This window comes from Salmo salar, chromosome ssa29, assembly GCF_905237065.1.
Source record: "Salmo salar chromosome ssa29, Ssal_v3.1, whole genome shotgun sequence".
NCBI lineage: Eukaryota > Metazoa > Chordata > Actinopteri > Salmoniformes > Salmonidae > Salmo > Salmo salar.
The window spans coordinates 35482201-35500868 of record NC_059470.1 but is presented as its reverse complement, the minus strand read 5'-3'; the positions used below and the strand labels follow the sequence as shown (position 1 = coordinate 35500868).

Here is an 18668-nt window from a genome sequence, read left to right as displayed (position 1 = left end):
GTGTTAAAACTACAACATTTTCTCTACACCCCATGGGGAAAATGTGTAGAATTGCAGGAAATTAACTTTAAAAATAACATTTGCTCTCCGCTGTCAACAGGGGGCCACTAAAATCGTTTTTTTCTCGCATGATGTCGTATGCTTGTGCGCAAATGTAATATTATTCTTTGACTTATTCTTTGACTATATGTGCATACAACTTTTTTTGAAATGAATGACACATTTTACTAGGCTACATACAAGAAGCTATACACCAGCTTGTTCGTAATACAGTAGGCTACGATGTTTTTTTTGTCATCACAAAAAGTTAAGCAAGTTGCATACACTAGTATCAGAAGCCCATCCCACCGAGTAATAAACCACAACCTTATTTGCACGTTACACGCGTCTTGTTCTTCTTTTTTCGGCAGCAGGTTGAAGCACTGACAGACTGTAGCTGGCCGAGACCCGAGTCACTTTTCACTTCTTCCTCCACTGGATTACTGTTTTCACACGGACCTGTTGGAATATAGCATGTTGAAAATGGAAAGGACAACTTTTTGTAGGAGATTGTGTACTGTACTATTTTTTACAAACTGTGTTTCAGGTGAGTCAAAAACATCACGTGCAATTAAAATATAAAACTAGCCTACAAACCTAAAAGCTGTACACTAGACAAATAGTATATACGGGTTTAGCTGACTACATCACGAACACGATACTCACCCTTCAACGGGGCAGAAGTCCATGTGTTGTTGTGATTCTGGATGTTCAAATAGTTAGCAACAATGAACATGTTTACATGCGCACAGTATCCGGGATAGTAGCTCATATCCCGTTTAAGATTTTATTCGGGATAAACTGTTAACATGCACTTTTAAAATCCCTCTCACGAGTATCCCAGTACCATAAATCAAGACAATTCCTAATTTAAATTCATATGGGTTACATGGAATAGTAACTCAAATCTGGACAATGACTCTAGGCCTATAACCTCTCACATGTATAATATAATATTAACTCCTGCAGAAATATGTATTTCTTGCAGTGAATTGGTACAATAAAGGTTAATTTTGTCTCGGGAACAGCAGCGGATAAATATTTTTTACATTCGAGTCATTTAACAAACACTCTTATCCAGAGCTACTTATGATTTCTTTCTTTCAGCATCTCTTGAGAAAATAGGAATGTGAGTGTAACATGTTATCTTTAACACTGTTATGCAAGCAGACAGTATTTCAACCAGATCAAATATGCACCCAAGATGAACTGAAGTCTTATCAGAAATGTGTTTCATAAGTTTTCTCAACTTTTCATTTCCTTAAAACGGGTCAAACTGATGACATTTGTACATTTTGCACAGGATCAATCTTTCCACTGTTTTTGGAGTTCTTGCATTTTTCCCCCGGTCCCTAAATGAAACACACAACTTTAGCAGTGTTAAATTGATTACTAATGCATTCATTCTATCAATGTAAGACATTATCCTGGTGAGCACTACTGTATTTAGTCTTCTGGGGCAACAAGTTATGACAGAAGAGAAGCTACCTGTATCTAACTATAGCTGACAAACAAATGTTCTACCAAATGTGGGAAATTATAATAGGGCATACGAAATGTGGGAAATTATAATAGGGCATACCAAATGTGGGAAATTATAATAGGGCATACCAAATGTGGGAAATTATAATAGGGCATACCAAATGTCGGAAATTATTATAGGGCATACCAAATGTGGGAAATTATAATAGGGCATACCAAATGTCGGAAATTATAATAGGGCATACCAAATGTGGGAAATTATAATAGGGCATACCAAATGTCGGAAATTATAAGCAGAAACTTGTCTAAATTAGGGGCAAGTAATGTTAGGCTACAATGTCCAGTACAGAGTCTCGGCAAAAAAATAAAAACATTATTATGGAATTATTATGGAGGATTGAAATGCTCAGGTAACCTACTTTTTGAAGTAATTTGATTGACATTCAGACAGAGACATCACACAACACACATGACATGTGAAACGGAATACTTGAGTATCCTGAATAATAATAATAATAACAACGGGATATTGGTGTGCATGTAAACGGGTCAATGACAAGAAACTGCCTTGTGGAGAATCAGGTGTCTCAATTCAGATAGTTTTATCTTGTTGTTCTTGATACCATGTCTTGTTTTGATGTGTTTTGACTGATGTCATATCTATGCTAATGTGTCAAAAAATTCGCTAGCTAGCCAAACCAACAACTGTAACGATGTATTTGAGAGACAAGTGCTCATTGTGCAAATGTATTTATGTTTTCAATAAACATAGGAGACTAAATATAGTTTACATGTTGTCAACAACCTAAGCCAATCCTGTCTGTTTTGCACACCTGTTGGTTTTGTTGCTAAACAACACACCAGCCTATATGGATAAATCACGTACTGTATTTAAAAGCCACAATTTCCTAACTTTTTGTTGGCAACTTCTTGGATCAGGCTGGCTTAGTACAGGGAGTGTCCCATGTGATGCTCTTATGGAAAGGCACACTGTCCTAATTATTTCACTTTCACTCATTGTCATTGTCTAACATTACATGTAGTTAGTTAACTGATCTTGTTCTTCATGTAGTTAACTGATCTTGTTCTTCATGTAGGTAACTGATCTTGTTCTTCATGTAGGTAACTGATCTTGTTCTTCATGTAGGTAACTGATCTTGTTCTTCATGTAGGTAACTGATCTTGTTCTTCATGTAGTTAACTGATCTTGTTCTTCGTGTAGTTAACTGATCTTGTTCTTCATGTAGGTAACTGATCTTGTTCTTCATGTAGGTAACTGATCTTGTTCTTCATGTAGGTAACTGATCTTGTTCTTCATGTAGTTAACTGATCTTGTTCTTCATGTAGGTAACTGATCTTGTTCTTCGTGTAGGTAACTGATCTTGTTCTTCATGTAGGTAACTATCCCAAGGCACAGAATGTTTCCTGGTTGTCTATCAACTTCAAAACACTGCTTATGTGGGATCCTAAACCTTTCAACTATTCATACACTGTTGAATATTCTGTGTAAGTAAATCATTTACATGCTGATATTACAATGTTTTGCACTTATAGGAAGACCGAACAATTCCAATCATTCCATTCAATTGCCAAGTAGTGTATTTATCTGCCACTTCAATTATTATTAACTAAACATTGAAAAAACTCAGTTTCCTACATATCAGGTAATTACCAAATGCTTTTATTACTTCCTACTGCTATTCATGAAATGAAATGTCTCCATGAAATATAAAAAAGACGGTGCCAATAATCCCATGATCATGGGGGGTCTGCACTAATCTATTCTTCCCAGACTCAGTCTCTGACCTTGAAGAGTCAGGTCGATGTGTTGGAGACTCAGTCTCTGAAGAGTCAGGTCGATGTGTTGGAGACTCAGTCTCTGAAGAGTCAGGTCGATGTGTTGGAGACTCAGTCTCTGAAGAGTCAGGTCGATGTGTTGGAGACTCAGTCTCTGACCTTGAAGAGTCAGGTTGATGTGTTGGAGACTCAGTCTCTGAAGAGTCAGGTCGATGTGTTGGAGACTCAGTCTCTGACCTTGAAGAGTCAGGTCGATGTGTTGGAGACTCAGTCTCTGAAGAGTCAGGTCGATGTGTTGGAGACTCAGTCTCTGACCTTGAAGAGTCAGGTTGATGTGTTGGAGACTCAGTCTCTGAAGAGTCAGGTCGATGTGTTGGAGACTCAGTCTCTGACCTTGAAGAGTCAGGTCGATGTGTTGGAGACTCAGTCTCTGACCTTGAAGAGTCAGGTCGATGTGTTGGAGACTCAGTCTCTGACCTTGAAGAGTCAGGTCGATGTGTTGGAGACTCAGTCTCTGACCTTGAAGAGTCAGGTCGATGTGTTGGAGACTCAGTCTCTGACCTTGAAGAGTCAGGTCGATGTGTTGGAGACTCAGTCTCTGAAGAGTCAGGTCGATGTGTTGGAGACTCAGTCTCTGACCTTGAAGAGTCAGGTCGATGTGTTGGAGACTCAGTCTCTGAAGAGTCAGGTCGATGTGTTGGAGACTCAGTCTCTGAAGAGTCAGGTCGATGTGTTGGAGACTCAGTCTCTGAAGAGTCAGGTCGATGTGTTGGAGACTCAGTCTCTGAAGAGTCAGGTCGATGTGTTGGAGACTCAGTCTCTGACCTTGAAGAGTCAGGTCGATGTGTTGGAGACTCAGTCTCTGACCTTGAAGAGTCAGGTCGATGTGTTGGAGACTCAGTCTCTGACCTTGAAGAGTCAGGTCGATGTGTTGGAGACTCAGTCTCTGACCTTGAAGAGTCAGGTCGATGTGTTGGAGACTCAGTCTCTGAAGAGTCAGGTCGATGTGTTGGAGACTCAGTCTCTGACCTTGAAGAGTCAGGTCGATGTGTTGGAGACTCAGTCTCTGAAGAGTCAGGTCGATGTGTTGGAGACTCAGTCTCTGACCTTGAAGAGTCAGGTCGATGTGTTGGAGACTCAGTCTCTGACCTTGAAGAGTCAGGTCGATGTGTTGGAGACTCAGTCTCTGAAGAGTCAGGTCGATGTGTTGGAGACTCAGTCTCTGAAGAGTCAGGTCGATGTGTTGGAGACTCAGTCTCTGACCTTGAAGAGTCAGGTCGATGTGTTGGAGACTCAGTCTCTGAAGAGTCAGGTCGATGTGTTGGAGACTCAGTCTCTGAAGAGTCAGGTCGATGTGTTGGAGACTCAGTCTCTGAAGAGTCAGGTCGATGTGTTGGAGACTCAGTCTCTGAAGAGTCAGGTCGATGTGTTGGAGACTCAGTCTCTGACCTTGAAGAGTCAGGTCGATGTGTTGGAGACTCAGTCTCTGACCTTGAAGAGTCAGGTCGATGTGTTGGAGACTCAGTCTCTGACCTTGAAGAGTCAGGTCGATGTGTTGGAGACTCAGTCTCTGACCTTGAAGAGTCAGGTCGATGTGTTGGAGACTCAGTCTCTGAAGAGTCAGGTCGATGTGTTGGAGACTCAGTCTCTGACCTTGAAGAGTCAGGTCGATGTGTTGGAGACTCAGTCTCTGAAGAGTCAGGTCGATGTGTTGGAGACTCAGTCTCTGAAGAGTCAGGTCGATGTGTTGGAGACTCAGTCTCTGAAGAGTCAGGTCGATGTGTTGGAGACTCAGTCTCTGACCTTGAAGAGTCAGGTCGATGTGTTGGAGACTCAGTCTCTGAAGAGTCAGGTCGATGTGTTGGAGACTCAGTCTCTGAAGAGTCAGGTCGATGTGTTGGAGACTCAGTCTCTGAAGAGTCAGGTCGATGTGTTGGAGACTCAGTCTCTGACCTTGAAGAGTCAGGTCGATGTGTTGGAGACTCAGTCTCTGAAGAGTCAGGTCGATGTGTTGGAGACTCAGTCTCTGAAGAGTCAGGTCGATGTGTTGGAGACTCAGTCTCTGAAGAGTCAGGTCGATGTGTTGGAGACTCAGTCTCTGAAGAGTCAGGTCGATGTGTTGGAGACTCAGTCTCTGACCTTGAAGAGTCAGGTCGATGTGTTGGAGACTCAGTCTCTGAAGAGTCAGGTCGATGTGTTGGAGACTCAGTCTCTGACCTTGAAGAGTCAGGTTGATGTGTTGGAGACTCAGTCTCTGACCTTGAAGAGTCAGGTCGATGTGTTGGAGACTAAGTCTCTGACCTTGAAGAGTCAGGTTGATGTGTTGGAGACTCAGTCTCTGACCTTGAAGAGTCAGGTTGATGTGTTGGAGACTCAGTCTCTGACCTTGAAGAGTCAGGTCGATGTGTTGGAGACTCAGTCTCTGAAGAGTCAGGTCGATGTGTTGGAGACTCAGTCTCTGAAGAGTCAGGTTGATGTGTTGGAGACTCAGTCTCTGACCTTGAAGAGTCAGGTTGATGTGTTGGAGACTCAGTCTCTGACCTTGAAGAGTCAGGTTGATGTGTTGGAGACTCAGTCTCTGAAGAGTCAGGTCGATGTGTTGGAGACTCAGTCTCTGAAGAGTCAGGTCGATGTGTTGGAGACTCAGTCTCTGACCTTGAAGAGTCAGGTCGATGTGTTGGAGACTCAGTCTCTGAAGAGTCAGGTCGATGTGTTGGAGACTCAGTCTCTGAAGAGTCAGGTCGATGTGTTGGAGACTCAGTCTCTGACCTTGAAGAGTCAGGTCGATGTGTTGGAGACTCAGTCTCTGACCTTGAAGAGTCAGGTCGATGTGTTGGAGACTCAGTCTCTGACCTTGAAGAGTCAGGTCGATGTGTTGGAGACTCAGTCTCTGACCTTGAAGAGTCAGGTCGATGTGTTGGAGACTCAGTCTCTGACCTTGAAGAGTCAGGTCGATGTGTTGGAGACTCAGTCTCTGACCTTGAAGAGTCAGGTCGATGTGTTGGAGACTCAGTCTCTGACCTTGAAGAGTCAGGTCGATGTGTTGGAGACTCAGTCTCTGACCTTGAAGAGTCAGGTCGATGTGTTGGAGACTCAGTCTCTGACCTTGAAGAGTCAGGTCGATGTGTTGGAGACTCAGTCTCTGACCTTGAAGAGTCAGGTTGATGTGTTGGAGACTCAGTCTCTGACCTTGAAGAGTCAGGTCGATGTGTTGGAGACTCAGTCTCTGAAGAGTCAGGTTGATGTGTTGGAGACTCAGTCTCTGACCTTGAAGAGTCAGGTCGATGTGTTGGAGACTCAGTCTCTGAAGAGTCAGGTTGATGTGTTGGAGACTCAGTCTCTGACCTTGAAGAGTCAGGTCGATGTGTTGGAGACTCAGTCTCTGAAGAGTCAGGTCGATGTGTTGGAGACTCAGTCTCTGAAGAGTCAGGTCGATGTGTTGGAGACTCAGTCTCTGAAGAGTCAGGTCGATGTGTTGGAGACTCAGTCTCTGACCTTGAAGAGTCAGGTCGATGTGTTGGAGACTCAGTCTCTGACCTTGAAGAGTCAGGTCGATGTGTTGGAGACTCAGTCTCTGACCTTGAAGAGTCAGGTCGATGTGTTGGAGACTCAGTCTCTGACCTTGAAGAGTCAGGTCGATGTGTTGGAGACTCAGTCTCTGAAGAGTCAGGTCGATGTGTTGGAGACTCAGTCTCTGACCTTGAAGAGTCAGGTCGATGTGTTGGAGACTCAGTCTCTGAAGAGTCAGGTCGATGTGTTGGAGACTCAGTCTCTGACCTTGAAGAGTCAGGTCGATGTGTTGGAGACTCAGTCTCTGACCTTGAAGAGTCAGGTCGATGTGTTGGAGACTCAGTCTCTGAAGAGTCAGGTCGATGTGTTGGAGACTCAGTCTCTGAAGAGTCAGGTCGATGTGTTGGAGACTCAGTCTCTGACCTTGAAGAGTCAGGTCGATGTGTTGGAGACTCAGTCTCTGAAGAGTCAGGTCGATGTGTTGGAGACTCAGTCTCTGAAGAGTCAGGTCGATGTGTTGGAGACTCAGTCTCTGAAGAGTCAGGTCGATGTGTTGGAGACTCAGTCTCTGAAGAGTCAGGTCGATGTGTTGGAGACTCAGTCTCTGACCTTGAAGAGTCAGGTCGATGTGTTGGAGACTCAGTCTCTGACCTTGAAGAGTCAGGTCGATGTGTTGGAGACTCAGTCTCTGACCTTGAAGAGTCAGGTCGATGTGTTGGAGACTCAGTCTCTGACCTTGAAGAGTCAGGTCGATGTGTTGGAGACTCAGTCTCTGAAGAGTCAGGTCGATGTGTTGGAGACTCAGTCTCTGACCTTGAAGAGTCAGGTCGATGTGTTGGAGACTCAGTCTCTGAAGAGTCAGGTCGATGTGTTGGAGACTCAGTCTCTGAAGAGTCAGGTCGATGTGTTGGAGACTCAGTCTCTGAAGAGTCAGGTCGATGTGTTGGAGACTCAGTCTCTGACCTTGAAGAGTCAGGTCGATGTGTTGGAGACTCAGTCTCTGAAGAGTCAGGTCGATGTGTTGGAGACTCAGTCTCTGAAGAGTCAGGTCGATGTGTTGGAGACTCAGTCTCTGAAGAGTCAGGTCGATGTGTTGGAGACTCAGTCTCTGACCTTGAAGAGTCAGGTCGATGTGTTGGAGACTCAGTCTCTGAAGAGTCAGGTCGATGTGTTGGAGACTCAGTCTCTGAAGAGTCAGGTCGATGTGTTGGAGACTCAGTCTCTGAAGAGTCAGGTCGATGTGTTGGAGACTCAGTCTCTGAAGAGTCAGGTCGATGTGTTGGAGACTCAGTCTCTGACCTTGAAGAGTCAGGTCGATGTGTTGGAGACTCAGTCTCTGAAGAGTCAGGTCGATGTGTTGGAGACTCAGTCTCTGACCTTGAAGAGTCAGGTTGATGTGTTGGAGACTCAGTCTCTGACCTTGAAGAGTCAGGTCGATGTGTTGGAGACTAAGTCTCTGACCTTGAAGAGTCAGGTTGATGTGTTGGAGACTCAGTCTCTGACCTTGAAGAGTCAGGTTGATGTGTTGGAGACTCAGTCTCTGACCTTGAAGAGTCAGGTCGATGTGTTGGAGACTCAGTCTCTGAAGAGTCAGGTCGATGTGTTGGAGACTCAGTCTCTGAAGAGTCAGGTTGATGTGTTGGAGACTCAGTCTCTGACCTTGAAGAGTCAGGTTGATGTGTTGGAGACTCAGTCTCTGACCTTGAAGAGTCAGGTTGATGTGTTGGAGACTCAGTCTCTGAAGAGTCAGGTCGATGTGTTGGAGACTCAGTCTCTGAAGAGTCAGGTCGATGTGTTGGAGACTCAGTCTCTGACCTTGAAGAGTCAGGTCGATGTGTTGGAGACTCAGTCTCTGAAGAGTCAGGTCGATGTGTTGGAGACTCAGTCTCTGAAGAGTCAGGTCGATGTGTTGGAGACTCAGTCTCTGACCTTGAAGAGTCAGGTCGATGTGTTGGAGACTCAGTCTCTGACCTTGAAGAGTCAGGTCGATGTGTTGGAGACTCAGTCTCTGACCTTGAAGAGTCAGGTCGATGTGTTGGAGACTCAGTCTCTGACCTTGAAGAGTCAGGTCGATGTGTTGGAGACTCAGTCTCTGACCTTGAAGAGTCAGGTCGATGTGTTGGAGACTCAGTCTCTGACCTTGAAGAGTCAGGTTGATGTGTTGGAGACTCAGTCTCTGACCTTGAAGAGTCAGGTCGATGTGTTGGAGACTCAGTCTCTGAAGAGTCAGGTTGATGTGTTGGAGACTCAGTCTCTGACCTTGAAGAGTCAGGTCGATGTGTTGGAGACTCAGTCTCTGAAGAGTCAGGTTGATGTGTTGGAGACTCAGTCTCTGACCTTGAAGAGTCAGGTCGATGTGTTGGAGACTCAGTCTCTGACCTTGAAGAGTCAGGTCGATGTGTTGGAGACTCAGTCTCTGACCTTGAAGAGTCAGGTCGATGTGTTGGAGACTCAGTCTCTGAAGAGTCAGGTCGATGTGTTGGAGACTCAGTCTCTGAAGAGTCAGGTCGATGTGTTGGAGACTCAGTCTCTGACCTTGAAGAGTCAGGTTGATGTGTTGGAGACTCAGTCTCTGAAGAGTCAGGTCGATGTGTTGGAGACTCAGTCTCTGACCTTGAAGAGTCAGGTCGATGTGTTGGAGACTCAGTCTCTGAAGAGTCAGGTCGATTTGTTGGAGACTCAGTCTCTGACCTTGAAGAGTCAGGTTGATGTGTTGGAGACTCAGTCTCTGAAGAGTCAGGTCGATGTGTTGGAGACTCAGTCTCTGACCTTGAAGAGTCAGGTCGATGTGTTGGAGACTCAGTCTCTGACCTTGAAGAGTCAGGTCGATGTGTTGGAGACTCAGTCTCTGACCTTGAAGAGTCAGGTCGATGTGTTGGAGACTCAGTCTCTGACCTTGAAGAGTCAGGTCGATGTGTTGGAGACTCAGTCTCTGAAGAGTCAGGTCGATGTGTTGGAGACTCAGTCTCTGACCTTGAAGAGTCAGGTCGATGTGTTGGAGACTCAGTCTCTGAAGAGTCAGGTCGATGTGTTGGAGACTCAGTCTCTGAAGAGTCAGGTCGATGTGTTGGAGACTCAGTCTCTGAAGAGTCAGGTCGATGTGTTGGAGACTCAGTCTCTGAAGAGTCAGGTCGATGTGTTGGAGTCTCAGTCTCTGAAGAGTCAGGTCGATGTGTTGGAGACTCAGTCTCTGACCTTGAAGAGTCAGGTCGATGTGTTGGAGACTCAGTCTCTGACCTTGAAGAGTCAGGTCGATGTGTTGGAGACTCAGTCTCTGACCTTGAAGAGTCAGGTCGATGTGTTGGAGACTCAGTCTCTGACCTTGAAGAGTCAGGTCGATGTGTTGGAGACTCAGTCTCTGACCTTGAAGAGTCAGGTCGATGTGTTGGAGACTCAGTCTCTGAAGAGTCAGGTCGATGTGTTGGAGACTCAGTCTCTGACCTTGAAGAGTCAGGTCGATGTGTTGGAGACTCAGTCTCTGAAGATTCAGGTCGATGTGTTGGAGACTCAGTCTCTGACCTTGAAGAGTCAGGTCGATGTGTTGGAGACTCAGTCTCTGAAGAGTCAGGTCGATGTGTTGGAGACTCAGTCTCTGAAGAGTCAGGTCGATGTGTTGGAGACTCAGTCTCTGAAGAGTCAGGTCGATGTGTTGGAGACTCAGTCTCTGACCTTGAAGAGTCAGGTCGATGTGTTGGAGACTCAGTCTCTGAAGAGTCAGGTCGATGTGTTGGAGACTCAGTCTCTGAAGAGTCAGGTCGATGTGTTGGAGACTCAGTCTCTGAAGAGTCAGGTCGATGTGTTGGAGACTCAGTCTCTGACCTTGAAGAGTCAGGTCGATGTGTTGGAGACTCAGTCTCTGAAGAGTCAGGTCGATGTGTTGGAGACTCAGTCTCTGAAGAGTCAGGTCGATGTGTTGGAGACTCAGTCTCTGAAGAGTCAGGTCGATGTGTTGGAGACTCAGTCTCTGAAGAGTCAGGTCGATGTGTTGGAGACTCAGTCTCTGACCTTGAAGAGTCAGGTCGATGTGTTGGAGACTCAGTCTCTGAAGAGTCAGGTCGATGTGTTGGAGACTCAGTCTCTGACCTTGAAGAGTCAGGTTGATGTGTTGGAGACTCAGTCTCTGACCTTGAAGAGTCAGGTCGATGTGTTGGAGACTCAGTCTCTGACCTTGAAGAGTCAGGTTGATGTGTTGGAGACTCAGTCTCTGACCTTGAAGAGTCAGGTTGATGTGTTGGAGACTCAGTCTCTGACCTTGAAGAGTCAGGTCGATGTGTTGGAGACTCAGTCTCTGAAGAGTCAGGTCGATGTGTTGGAGACTCAGTCTCTGAAGAGTCAGGTCGATGTGTTGGAGACTCAGTCTCTGACCTTGAAGAGTCAGGTTGATGTGTTGGAGACTCAGTCTCTGACCTTGAAGAGTCAGGTTGATGTGTTGGAGACTCAGTCTCTGAAGAGTCAGGTCGATGTGTTGGAGACTCAGTCTCTGACGTTGAAGAGTCAGGTCGATGTGTTGGAGACTCAGTCTCTGAAGAGTCAGGTCGATGTGTTGGAGACTCAGTCTCTGACCTTGAAGAGTCAGGTCGATATGTTGGAGACTCAGTCTCTGACCTTGAAGAGTCAGGTCGATGTGTTGGAGACTCAGTCTCTGACCTTGAAGAGTCAGGTCGATGTGTTGGAGACTCAGTCTCTGACCTTGAAGAGTCAGGTCGATGTGTTGGAGACTCAGTCTCTGACCTTGAAGAGTCAGGTCGATGTGTTGGAGACTCAGTCTCTGACCTTGAAGAGTCAGGTCGATGTGTTGGAGACTCAGTCTCTGACCTTGAAGAGTCAGGTCGATGTGTTGGAGACTCAGTCTCTGACCTTGAAGAGTCAGGTCGATGTGTTGGAGTCTCAGTCTCTGACCTTGAAGAGTCAGGTCGATGTGTTGGAGACTCAGTCTCTGACCTTGAAGAGTCAGGTTGATGTGTTGGAGACTCAGTCTCTGACCTTGAAGAGTCAGGTCGATGTGTTGGAGACTCAGTCTCTGAAGAGTCAGGTTGATGTGTTGGAGACTCAGTCTCTGACCTTGAAGAGTCAGGTCGATGTGTTGGAGACTCAGTCTCTGAAGAGTCAGGTTGATGTGTTGGAGACTCAGTCTCTGACCTTGAAGAGTCAGGTCGATGTGTTGGAGACTCAGTCTCTGACCTTGAAGAGTCAGGTCGATGTGTTGGAGACTCAGTCTCTGACCTTGAAGAGTCAGGTCGATGTGTTGGAGACTCAGTCTCTGACCTTGAAGAGTCAGGTTGATGTGTTGGAGACTCAGTCTCTGACCTTGAAGAGTCAGGTCGATGTGTTGGAGACTCAGTCTCTGAAGAGTCAGGTCGATGTGTTGGAGACTCAGTCTCTGACCTTGAAGAGTCAGGTCGATGTGTTGGAGACTCAGTCTCTGAAGAGTCAGGTCGATGTGTTGGAGACTCAGTCTCTGAAGAGTCAGGTCGATGTGTTGGAGACTCAGTCTCTGACCTTGAAGAGTCAGGTCGATGTGTTGGAGACTCAGTCTCTGAAGAGTCAGGTCGATGTGTTGGAGACTCAGTCTCTGACCTTGAAGAGTCAGGTCGATGTGTTGGAGACTCAGTCTCTGACCTTGAAGAGTCAGGTCGATGTGTTGGAGACTCAGTCTCTGACCTTGAAGAGTCAGGTCGATGTGTTGGAGACTCAGTCTCTGACCTTGAAGAGTCAGGTCGATGTGTTGGAGACTCAGTCTCTGACCTTGAAGAGTCAGGTCGATGTGTTGGAGACTCAGTCTCTGAAGAGTCAGGTTGATGTGTTGGAGACTCAGTCTCTGACCTTGAAGAGTCAGGTCGATGTGTTGGAGACTCAGTCTCTGAAGAGTCAGGTCGATGTGTTGGAGACTCAGTCTCTGACCTTGAAGAGTCAGGTCGATGTGTTGGAGACTCAGTCTCTGACCTTGAAGAGTCAGGTCGATGTGTTGGAGACTCAGTCTCTGACCTTGAAGAGTCAGGTTGATGTGTTGGAGACTCAGTCTCTGACCTTGAAGAGTCAGGTCGATGTGTTGGAGACTCAGTCTCTGAAGAGTCAGGTCGATGTGTTGGAGACTCAGTCTCTGAAGAGTCAGGTCGATGTGTTGGAGACTCAGTCTCTGAAGAGTCAGGTCGATGTGTTGGAGACTCAGTCTCTGACCTTGAAGAGTCAGGTCGATATGTTGGAGACTCAGTCTCTGACCTTGAAGAGTCAGGTCGATGTGTTGGAGACTCAGTCTCTGACCTTGAAGAGTCAGGTCGATGTGTTGGAGACTCAGTCTCTGACCTTGAAGAGTCAGGTCGATGTGTTGGAGACTCAGTCTCTGACCTTGAAGAGTCAGGTCGATGTGTTGGAGACTCAGTCTCTGACCTTGAAGAGTCAGGTCGATGTGTTGGAGACTCAGTCTCTGACCTTGAAGAGTCAGGTCGATGTGTTGGAGACTCAGTCTCTGACCTTGAAGAGTCAGGTCGATGTGTTGGAGTCTCAGTCTCTGACCTTGAAGAGTCAGGTCGATGTGTTGGAGACTCAGTCTCTGACCTTGAAGAGTCAGGTTGATGTGTTGGAGACTCAGTCTCTGACCTTGAAGAGTCAGGTCGATGTGTTGGAGACTCAGTCTCTGAAGAGTCAGGTTGATGTGTTGGAGACTCAGTCTCTGACCTTGAAGAGTCAGGTCGATGTGTTGGAGACTCAGTCTCTGAAGAGTCAGGTTGATGTTTTGGAGACTCAGTCTCTGACCTTGAAGAGTCAGGTCGATGTGTTGGAGACTCAGTCTCTGACCTTGAAGAGTCAGGTCGATGTGTTGGAGACTCAGTCTCTGACCTTGAAGAGTCAGGTCGATGTGTTGGAGACTCAGTCTCTGACCTTGAAGAGTCAGGTTGATGTGTTGGAGACTCAGTCTCTGACCTTGAAGAGTCAGGTCGATGTGTTGGAGACTCAGTCTCTGAAGAGTCAGGTCGATGTGTTGGAGACTCAGTCTCTGACCTTGAAGAGTCAGGTCGATGTGTTGGAGACTCAGTCTCTGAAGAGTCAGGTCGATGTGTTGGAGACTCAGTCTCTGAAGAGTCAGGTCGATGTGTTGGAGACTCAGTCTCTGACCTTGAAGAGTCAGGTCGATGTGTTGGAGACTCAGTCTCTGAAGAGTCAGGTCGATGTGTTGGAGACTCAGTCTCTGACCTTGAAGAGTCAGGTCGATGTGTTGGAGACTCAGTCTCTGACCTTGAAGAGTCAGGTCGATGTGTTGGAGACTCAGTCTCTGACCTTGAAGAGTCAGGTCGATGTGTTGGAGACTCAGTCTCTGACCTTGAAGAGTCAGGTCGATGTGTTGGAGACTCAGTCTCTGAAGAGTCAGGTTGATGTGTTGGAGACTCAGTCTCTGACCTTGAAGAGTCAGGTCGATGTGTTGGAGACTCAGTCTCTGAAGAGTCAGGTCGATGTGTTGGAGACTCAGTCTCTGACCTTGAAGAGTCAGGTCGATGTGTTGGAGACTCAGTCTCTGACCTTGAAGAGTCAGGTCGATGTGTTGGAGACTCAGTCTCTGACCTTGAAGAGTCAGGTTGATGTGTTGGAGACTCAGTCTCTGACCTTGAAGAGTCAGGTCGATGTGTTGGAGACTCAGTCTCTGAAGAGTCAGGTCGATGTGTTGGAGACTCAGTCTCTGAAGAGTCAGGTCGATGTGTTGGAGACTCAGTCTCTGACCTTGAAGAGTCAGGTCGATGTGTTGGAGACTCAGTCTCTGAAGAGTCAGGTCGATGTGTTGGAGACTTAGTCTCTGACCTTGAAGAGTCAGGTCGATGTGTTGGAGACTCAGTCTCTGAAGAGTCAGGTCGATGTGTTGGAGACTCAGTCTCTGACCTTGAAGAGTCAGGTTGATGTGTTGGAGACTCAGTCTCTGACCTTGAAGAGTCAGGTCGATGTGTTGGAGACTCAGTCTCTGAAGAGTCAGGTCGATGTGTTGGAGACTCAGTCTCTGAAGAGTCAGGTTGATGTGTTGGAGACTCAGTCTCTGACCTTGAAGAGTCAGGTCGATGTGTTGGAGACTCAGTCTCTGACCTTGAAGAGTCAGGTCGATGTGTTGGAGACTCAGTCTCTGACCTTGAAGAGTCAGGTCGATGTGTTGGAGACTCAGTCTCTGAAGAGTCAGGTCGATGTGTTGGAGACTCAGTCTCTGAAGAGTCAGGTTGATGTGTTGGAGACTCAGTCTCTGAAGAGTCAGGTTGATGTGTTGGAGACTCAGTCTCTGAAGAGTCAGGTCGATGTGTTGGAGACTCAGTCTCTGACCTTGAAGACTCAGGTCGATGTGTTGGAGGGCAGTAGGAGGGAGAAGGAATACTAGTTTCTGTTTAATTGAAGTACAATGTGTGTGACGTGGTGCATTGAGATCAAGAATATAACTCAAGTTGAAAGATTGCAATTTTGTACTTTTCTTAGTGTTCAACTAAGCATTTAACTGTTAGTTTACACCTGTTGTCTACGAAGCATGTGACAAATACAACTTGATTTGAGATGCTAATTCAGACCCAATGAATGACCTAATGCAACAAAACAAACATGTTTGAAGATAATGATAACCCTACCATTACGTCTATTTAAGTGTTGGTCAGATAAGAGAGTGGAACCAACACTGTATTCGGACCATGGAGACTGAGTGTGACCTGTCCAACGTTCTGACTGACCTGAAGGCCACATACTCAGCGGATGTCCTCTCAGAACCCCTACACAGAGTAAACTCTGACCTCACAGATTTCCCCCACACCAGTTCGGAAGGGTTTACCCCTTACCAAGACAGTAGGTACTCCAGCTGTAACAACCACCTGACTACAGTCATACAGTGACATATTTTCCACATGCCAGTGTCAAAATATTGGTTCTTCTTTAAAATCACTGGGAAAAGAGGGTTCTTCTATAAATCACTGGGAAAATACTTTATTTTGTAGTTCAACAGCATGTCAGTGTCACCAAGTGGGCGCCAGGTGTGACAAGGAAGCATGTCAACGTCTCATGGTATTTCCCTTCCAGCTCTTATAGGCAGGCCTGAGTTCAAGATTGAGGTGAGCAAAGATAAGAGGAAGATCACCCTGTATGTAGAAGACCCTCCCATAGCCCTGTTCAACGAGCAGAACAAACTAAAGACCATGCGGGATGTCTTCGCTGATGAGCTGCAGTACAAAGTCACCTTTGGGAAAGCAACAAGCACGGGCAAGGTAAGCTCAAACGGGAGGACAGATCTACACTAGAGTAATATTTACAGTTCCTCAGAGTACTCTAGGGCCTGGGTGTCACATCCTGACCCTTGTAAGATGTCATTTTCCATAGTAGAGTGGTCAGGGCGTGACAGGGGGGGGTGTTTTGGGTGTTTTTGGGGTTTCTGTTTCATTGTGGAGTTTCTAGATTTCTATTTCTATGTTTTTCCTTTTCTATGCGTTGGCCAGGTATGGTTTCCAATCAGAGGCAGCTGTCTATCGTTGTCTCTGATTGGAAGCCATACTTAGGTAGCCTGTTTTCCTTGTGTGGGTTGTTAATTTTTGAGTAGTGTTTGCCTGCTCTGCGTTACGGCGTTGTTGTTTTGTTGGTTAAAGTGGTTGTTGTATTGCATCTAGTTTCACGATTAAATAAAAAGATGTGGAACTATGAACACGCTGCGTTTTGGTCCGATCCTTCAGAAAGCCGTGACACTGGGGCTGAACCCAGTGAGATAGAGGACATTTCTCAATGGTGTAGGCTCCTTTAAATTGAGCAAGTCAAGGAATGTAATGAAATAAAATGCAGTGGATGATATGAGTTTGGCAAACGTGAAACTTCTGATTATATTGCATGGGAAATCTCTCCATGTGTGTCATTAATATATACCATTTTAATGACGTTACAACAGTATTGAACAAGTAATAGAAATTGAACTACAGAAGAAGACATAATACAAGCCCTTCTTTATGTAATCGTCCCTCTAGAAAACCAAGATTTCTGCCAGCAGTGAGACAGAGCTAATACAAGCCCTTCTTTATGTAATCGTCCCTCTAGAAAACCAAGATGTCTGCCAGCAGTGAGATAGAGTTAATACAAGCCCTTCTTTATGTAATCGTCCCTCTAGAAAACCAAGATGTCTGCCAGCAGTGAGATAGAGCTAATACAAGCCCTTCTTTATGTAATCGTCCCTCTAGAAAACCAGGATTTCTGCCAGCAGTGAGATAGAGCTAGACAGGAGGGATATAGATCCTGGGGTGAGCTACTGCTTCAACGTCCAGGCCTACATCCCCTCCCGCAGCACAGACAAACAGCTGGGAGAGCTCAGTCAAACACAGTGTTCACCGGGTGCCAATAAGTCCTTCTTTGAAGGTAAGGATACTAGCAATGCCAAGGTTATCGGTTCAAGTCCCACAGGGATCACATGCTAATAATAATGGATGCTGTCACTCACAGGTGGCTGGTGAGGGGAGGACAGCTCATAATAATGGCTGGAACGGAGCAAATGGAATGAAACCATTCCACTTATACCGTTCCCGTCATTGAACAAGCCCGTCCTCCCCAATTAAGGTTCCACCAACCTCCTGTGCTGTCACTGTACTGTAGGTGGCTTTGTATCTGTTAAGTAGCATGTTACTGCATTCATTAAGGAAATCTGGCCCTGTTTTAATATATTCTGTAACTCCATAATTCATGTTGGACATTATAATGAAGGGAGTTGATATGCATCTGTGATACTGAGAATATCGAACACTTAGCTAATGCCAAGACCTGGTATTACAAATATAGAATTACTCACTGTGAGTGATGAGGAGAAGAGGGTTTTAGGTGCTTATCATTACTCACTGTGAGTGATGAGGAGAAGAGGGTTTTAGGTGCTTATCATTACTCACTGTGAGTGATGAGGAGAAGAGGGTTTTAGGTGCTTATCATTACTCACTGTGAGTGATGAGGAGAATAGGGTTTTAGGTGCTTATCATTACTCACTGTGAGGGATGAGGAGAAGAGGGTTTTAGGTGCTTATCATTACTCACTGTGAGTGATGAGGAGAAGAGGGTTTTAGGTGCTTATCATTACTCACTGTGAGTGATGAGGAGAAGAGGGTTTTAGGTGCTTATCATTACTCACTGTGAGTGATGAGGAGAAGAGGGTTTTCGGTGCTTATCATTACTCACTGTGAGTGATGAGGAGAATAGGGTTTTAGGTGCTTATCATTAATCACTGTGAGTGATGAGGAGAAGAGGGTTTTCGGTGCTTATCATTACTCACTGTGAGTGATGAGGAGAAGAGGGTTTTAGGTGCTTATCATTACTCACTGTGAGTGATGAGGAGAAGAGGGTTTTCGGTGCTTATCATTACTCACTGTGAGTGATGAGGAGAAGAGGGTTTTAGGTGCTTATCATTACTCACTGTGAGTGATGAGGAGAAGAGGGTTTTCGGTGCTTATCATTTGTCATAGTGAGTCGATGTGTATGGGATGCAAAGGGTGAAATAAATATTATTGACTCTTGTTTAGACTCACAACACTGCAAAAATTCCTGAGTGCGTGTGCGCTCGTGTGTGTACGTGCGTTCGTGTGTGTGTGTGTGTGCGTGCGCCCGTGTGTGATTGTGTGTGTGTGCATATGTGAATCATCATGCAGCCCAATAACACTCCACTATCCCGTTTTCTCTCCAGAGTTTGGAATCGGTGTTATCGCTGGGTTCATCCTCCTCGTCATTACGATCATAGTAGTGGCTATCGTAGTCACAGTGGTGTGCTGCCAACGCACAAGGAAAGCCCACACAAGTGGGAAAGAAGGAGTGCCACTAAGAAGTGTGTAAAAAATGTATCGTCGACACAGAATCGGGAACACAATGTACAGC

At 46.0% G+C, this 18668-nt stretch overlaps 1 protein-coding gene across 1 annotated transcript; it reads left to right on the top strand.

The window, feature by feature from the left end:
- The first annotated feature begins 387 nt into the window (after positions 1–387).
- On the top strand, positions 388–18668 carry LOC106590649 (tissue factor). Its single transcript, XM_014181785.2, has 6 exons — positions 388–586; positions 2919–3027; positions 15437–15630; positions 15862–16046; positions 17001–17175; positions 18481–18668. The coding sequence occupies exons 1-6, from the start codon at positions 514–516 to the stop codon at positions 18624–18626; spliced, it is 882 nt and encodes a 293-aa protein (XP_014037260.1). The 5' UTR covers positions 388–513; the 3' UTR covers positions 18627–18668.

What these genes read in the sequence shown, in the direction of transcription:
- LOC106590649 (XM_014181785.2), top strand. Translation starts at nt 514, where the DNA reads ATGTTGAAAATGGAAAGGACAACTTTTTGTAGGAGATTGTGTACTGTA. An exon ending in TACACTGTTGAATATTCTGT is followed by an intron (nt 3,028 to 15,436) that starts GTAAGTAAATCA and finishes CGTCTATTTAAG; the next exon opens with TGTTGGTCAGATAAGAGAGT. An exon ending in AAGCAACAAGCACGGGCAAG is followed by an intron (nt 16,047 to 17,000) that starts GTAAGCTCAAAC and finishes TCGTCCCTCTAG; the next exon opens with AAAACCAGGATTTCTGCCAG.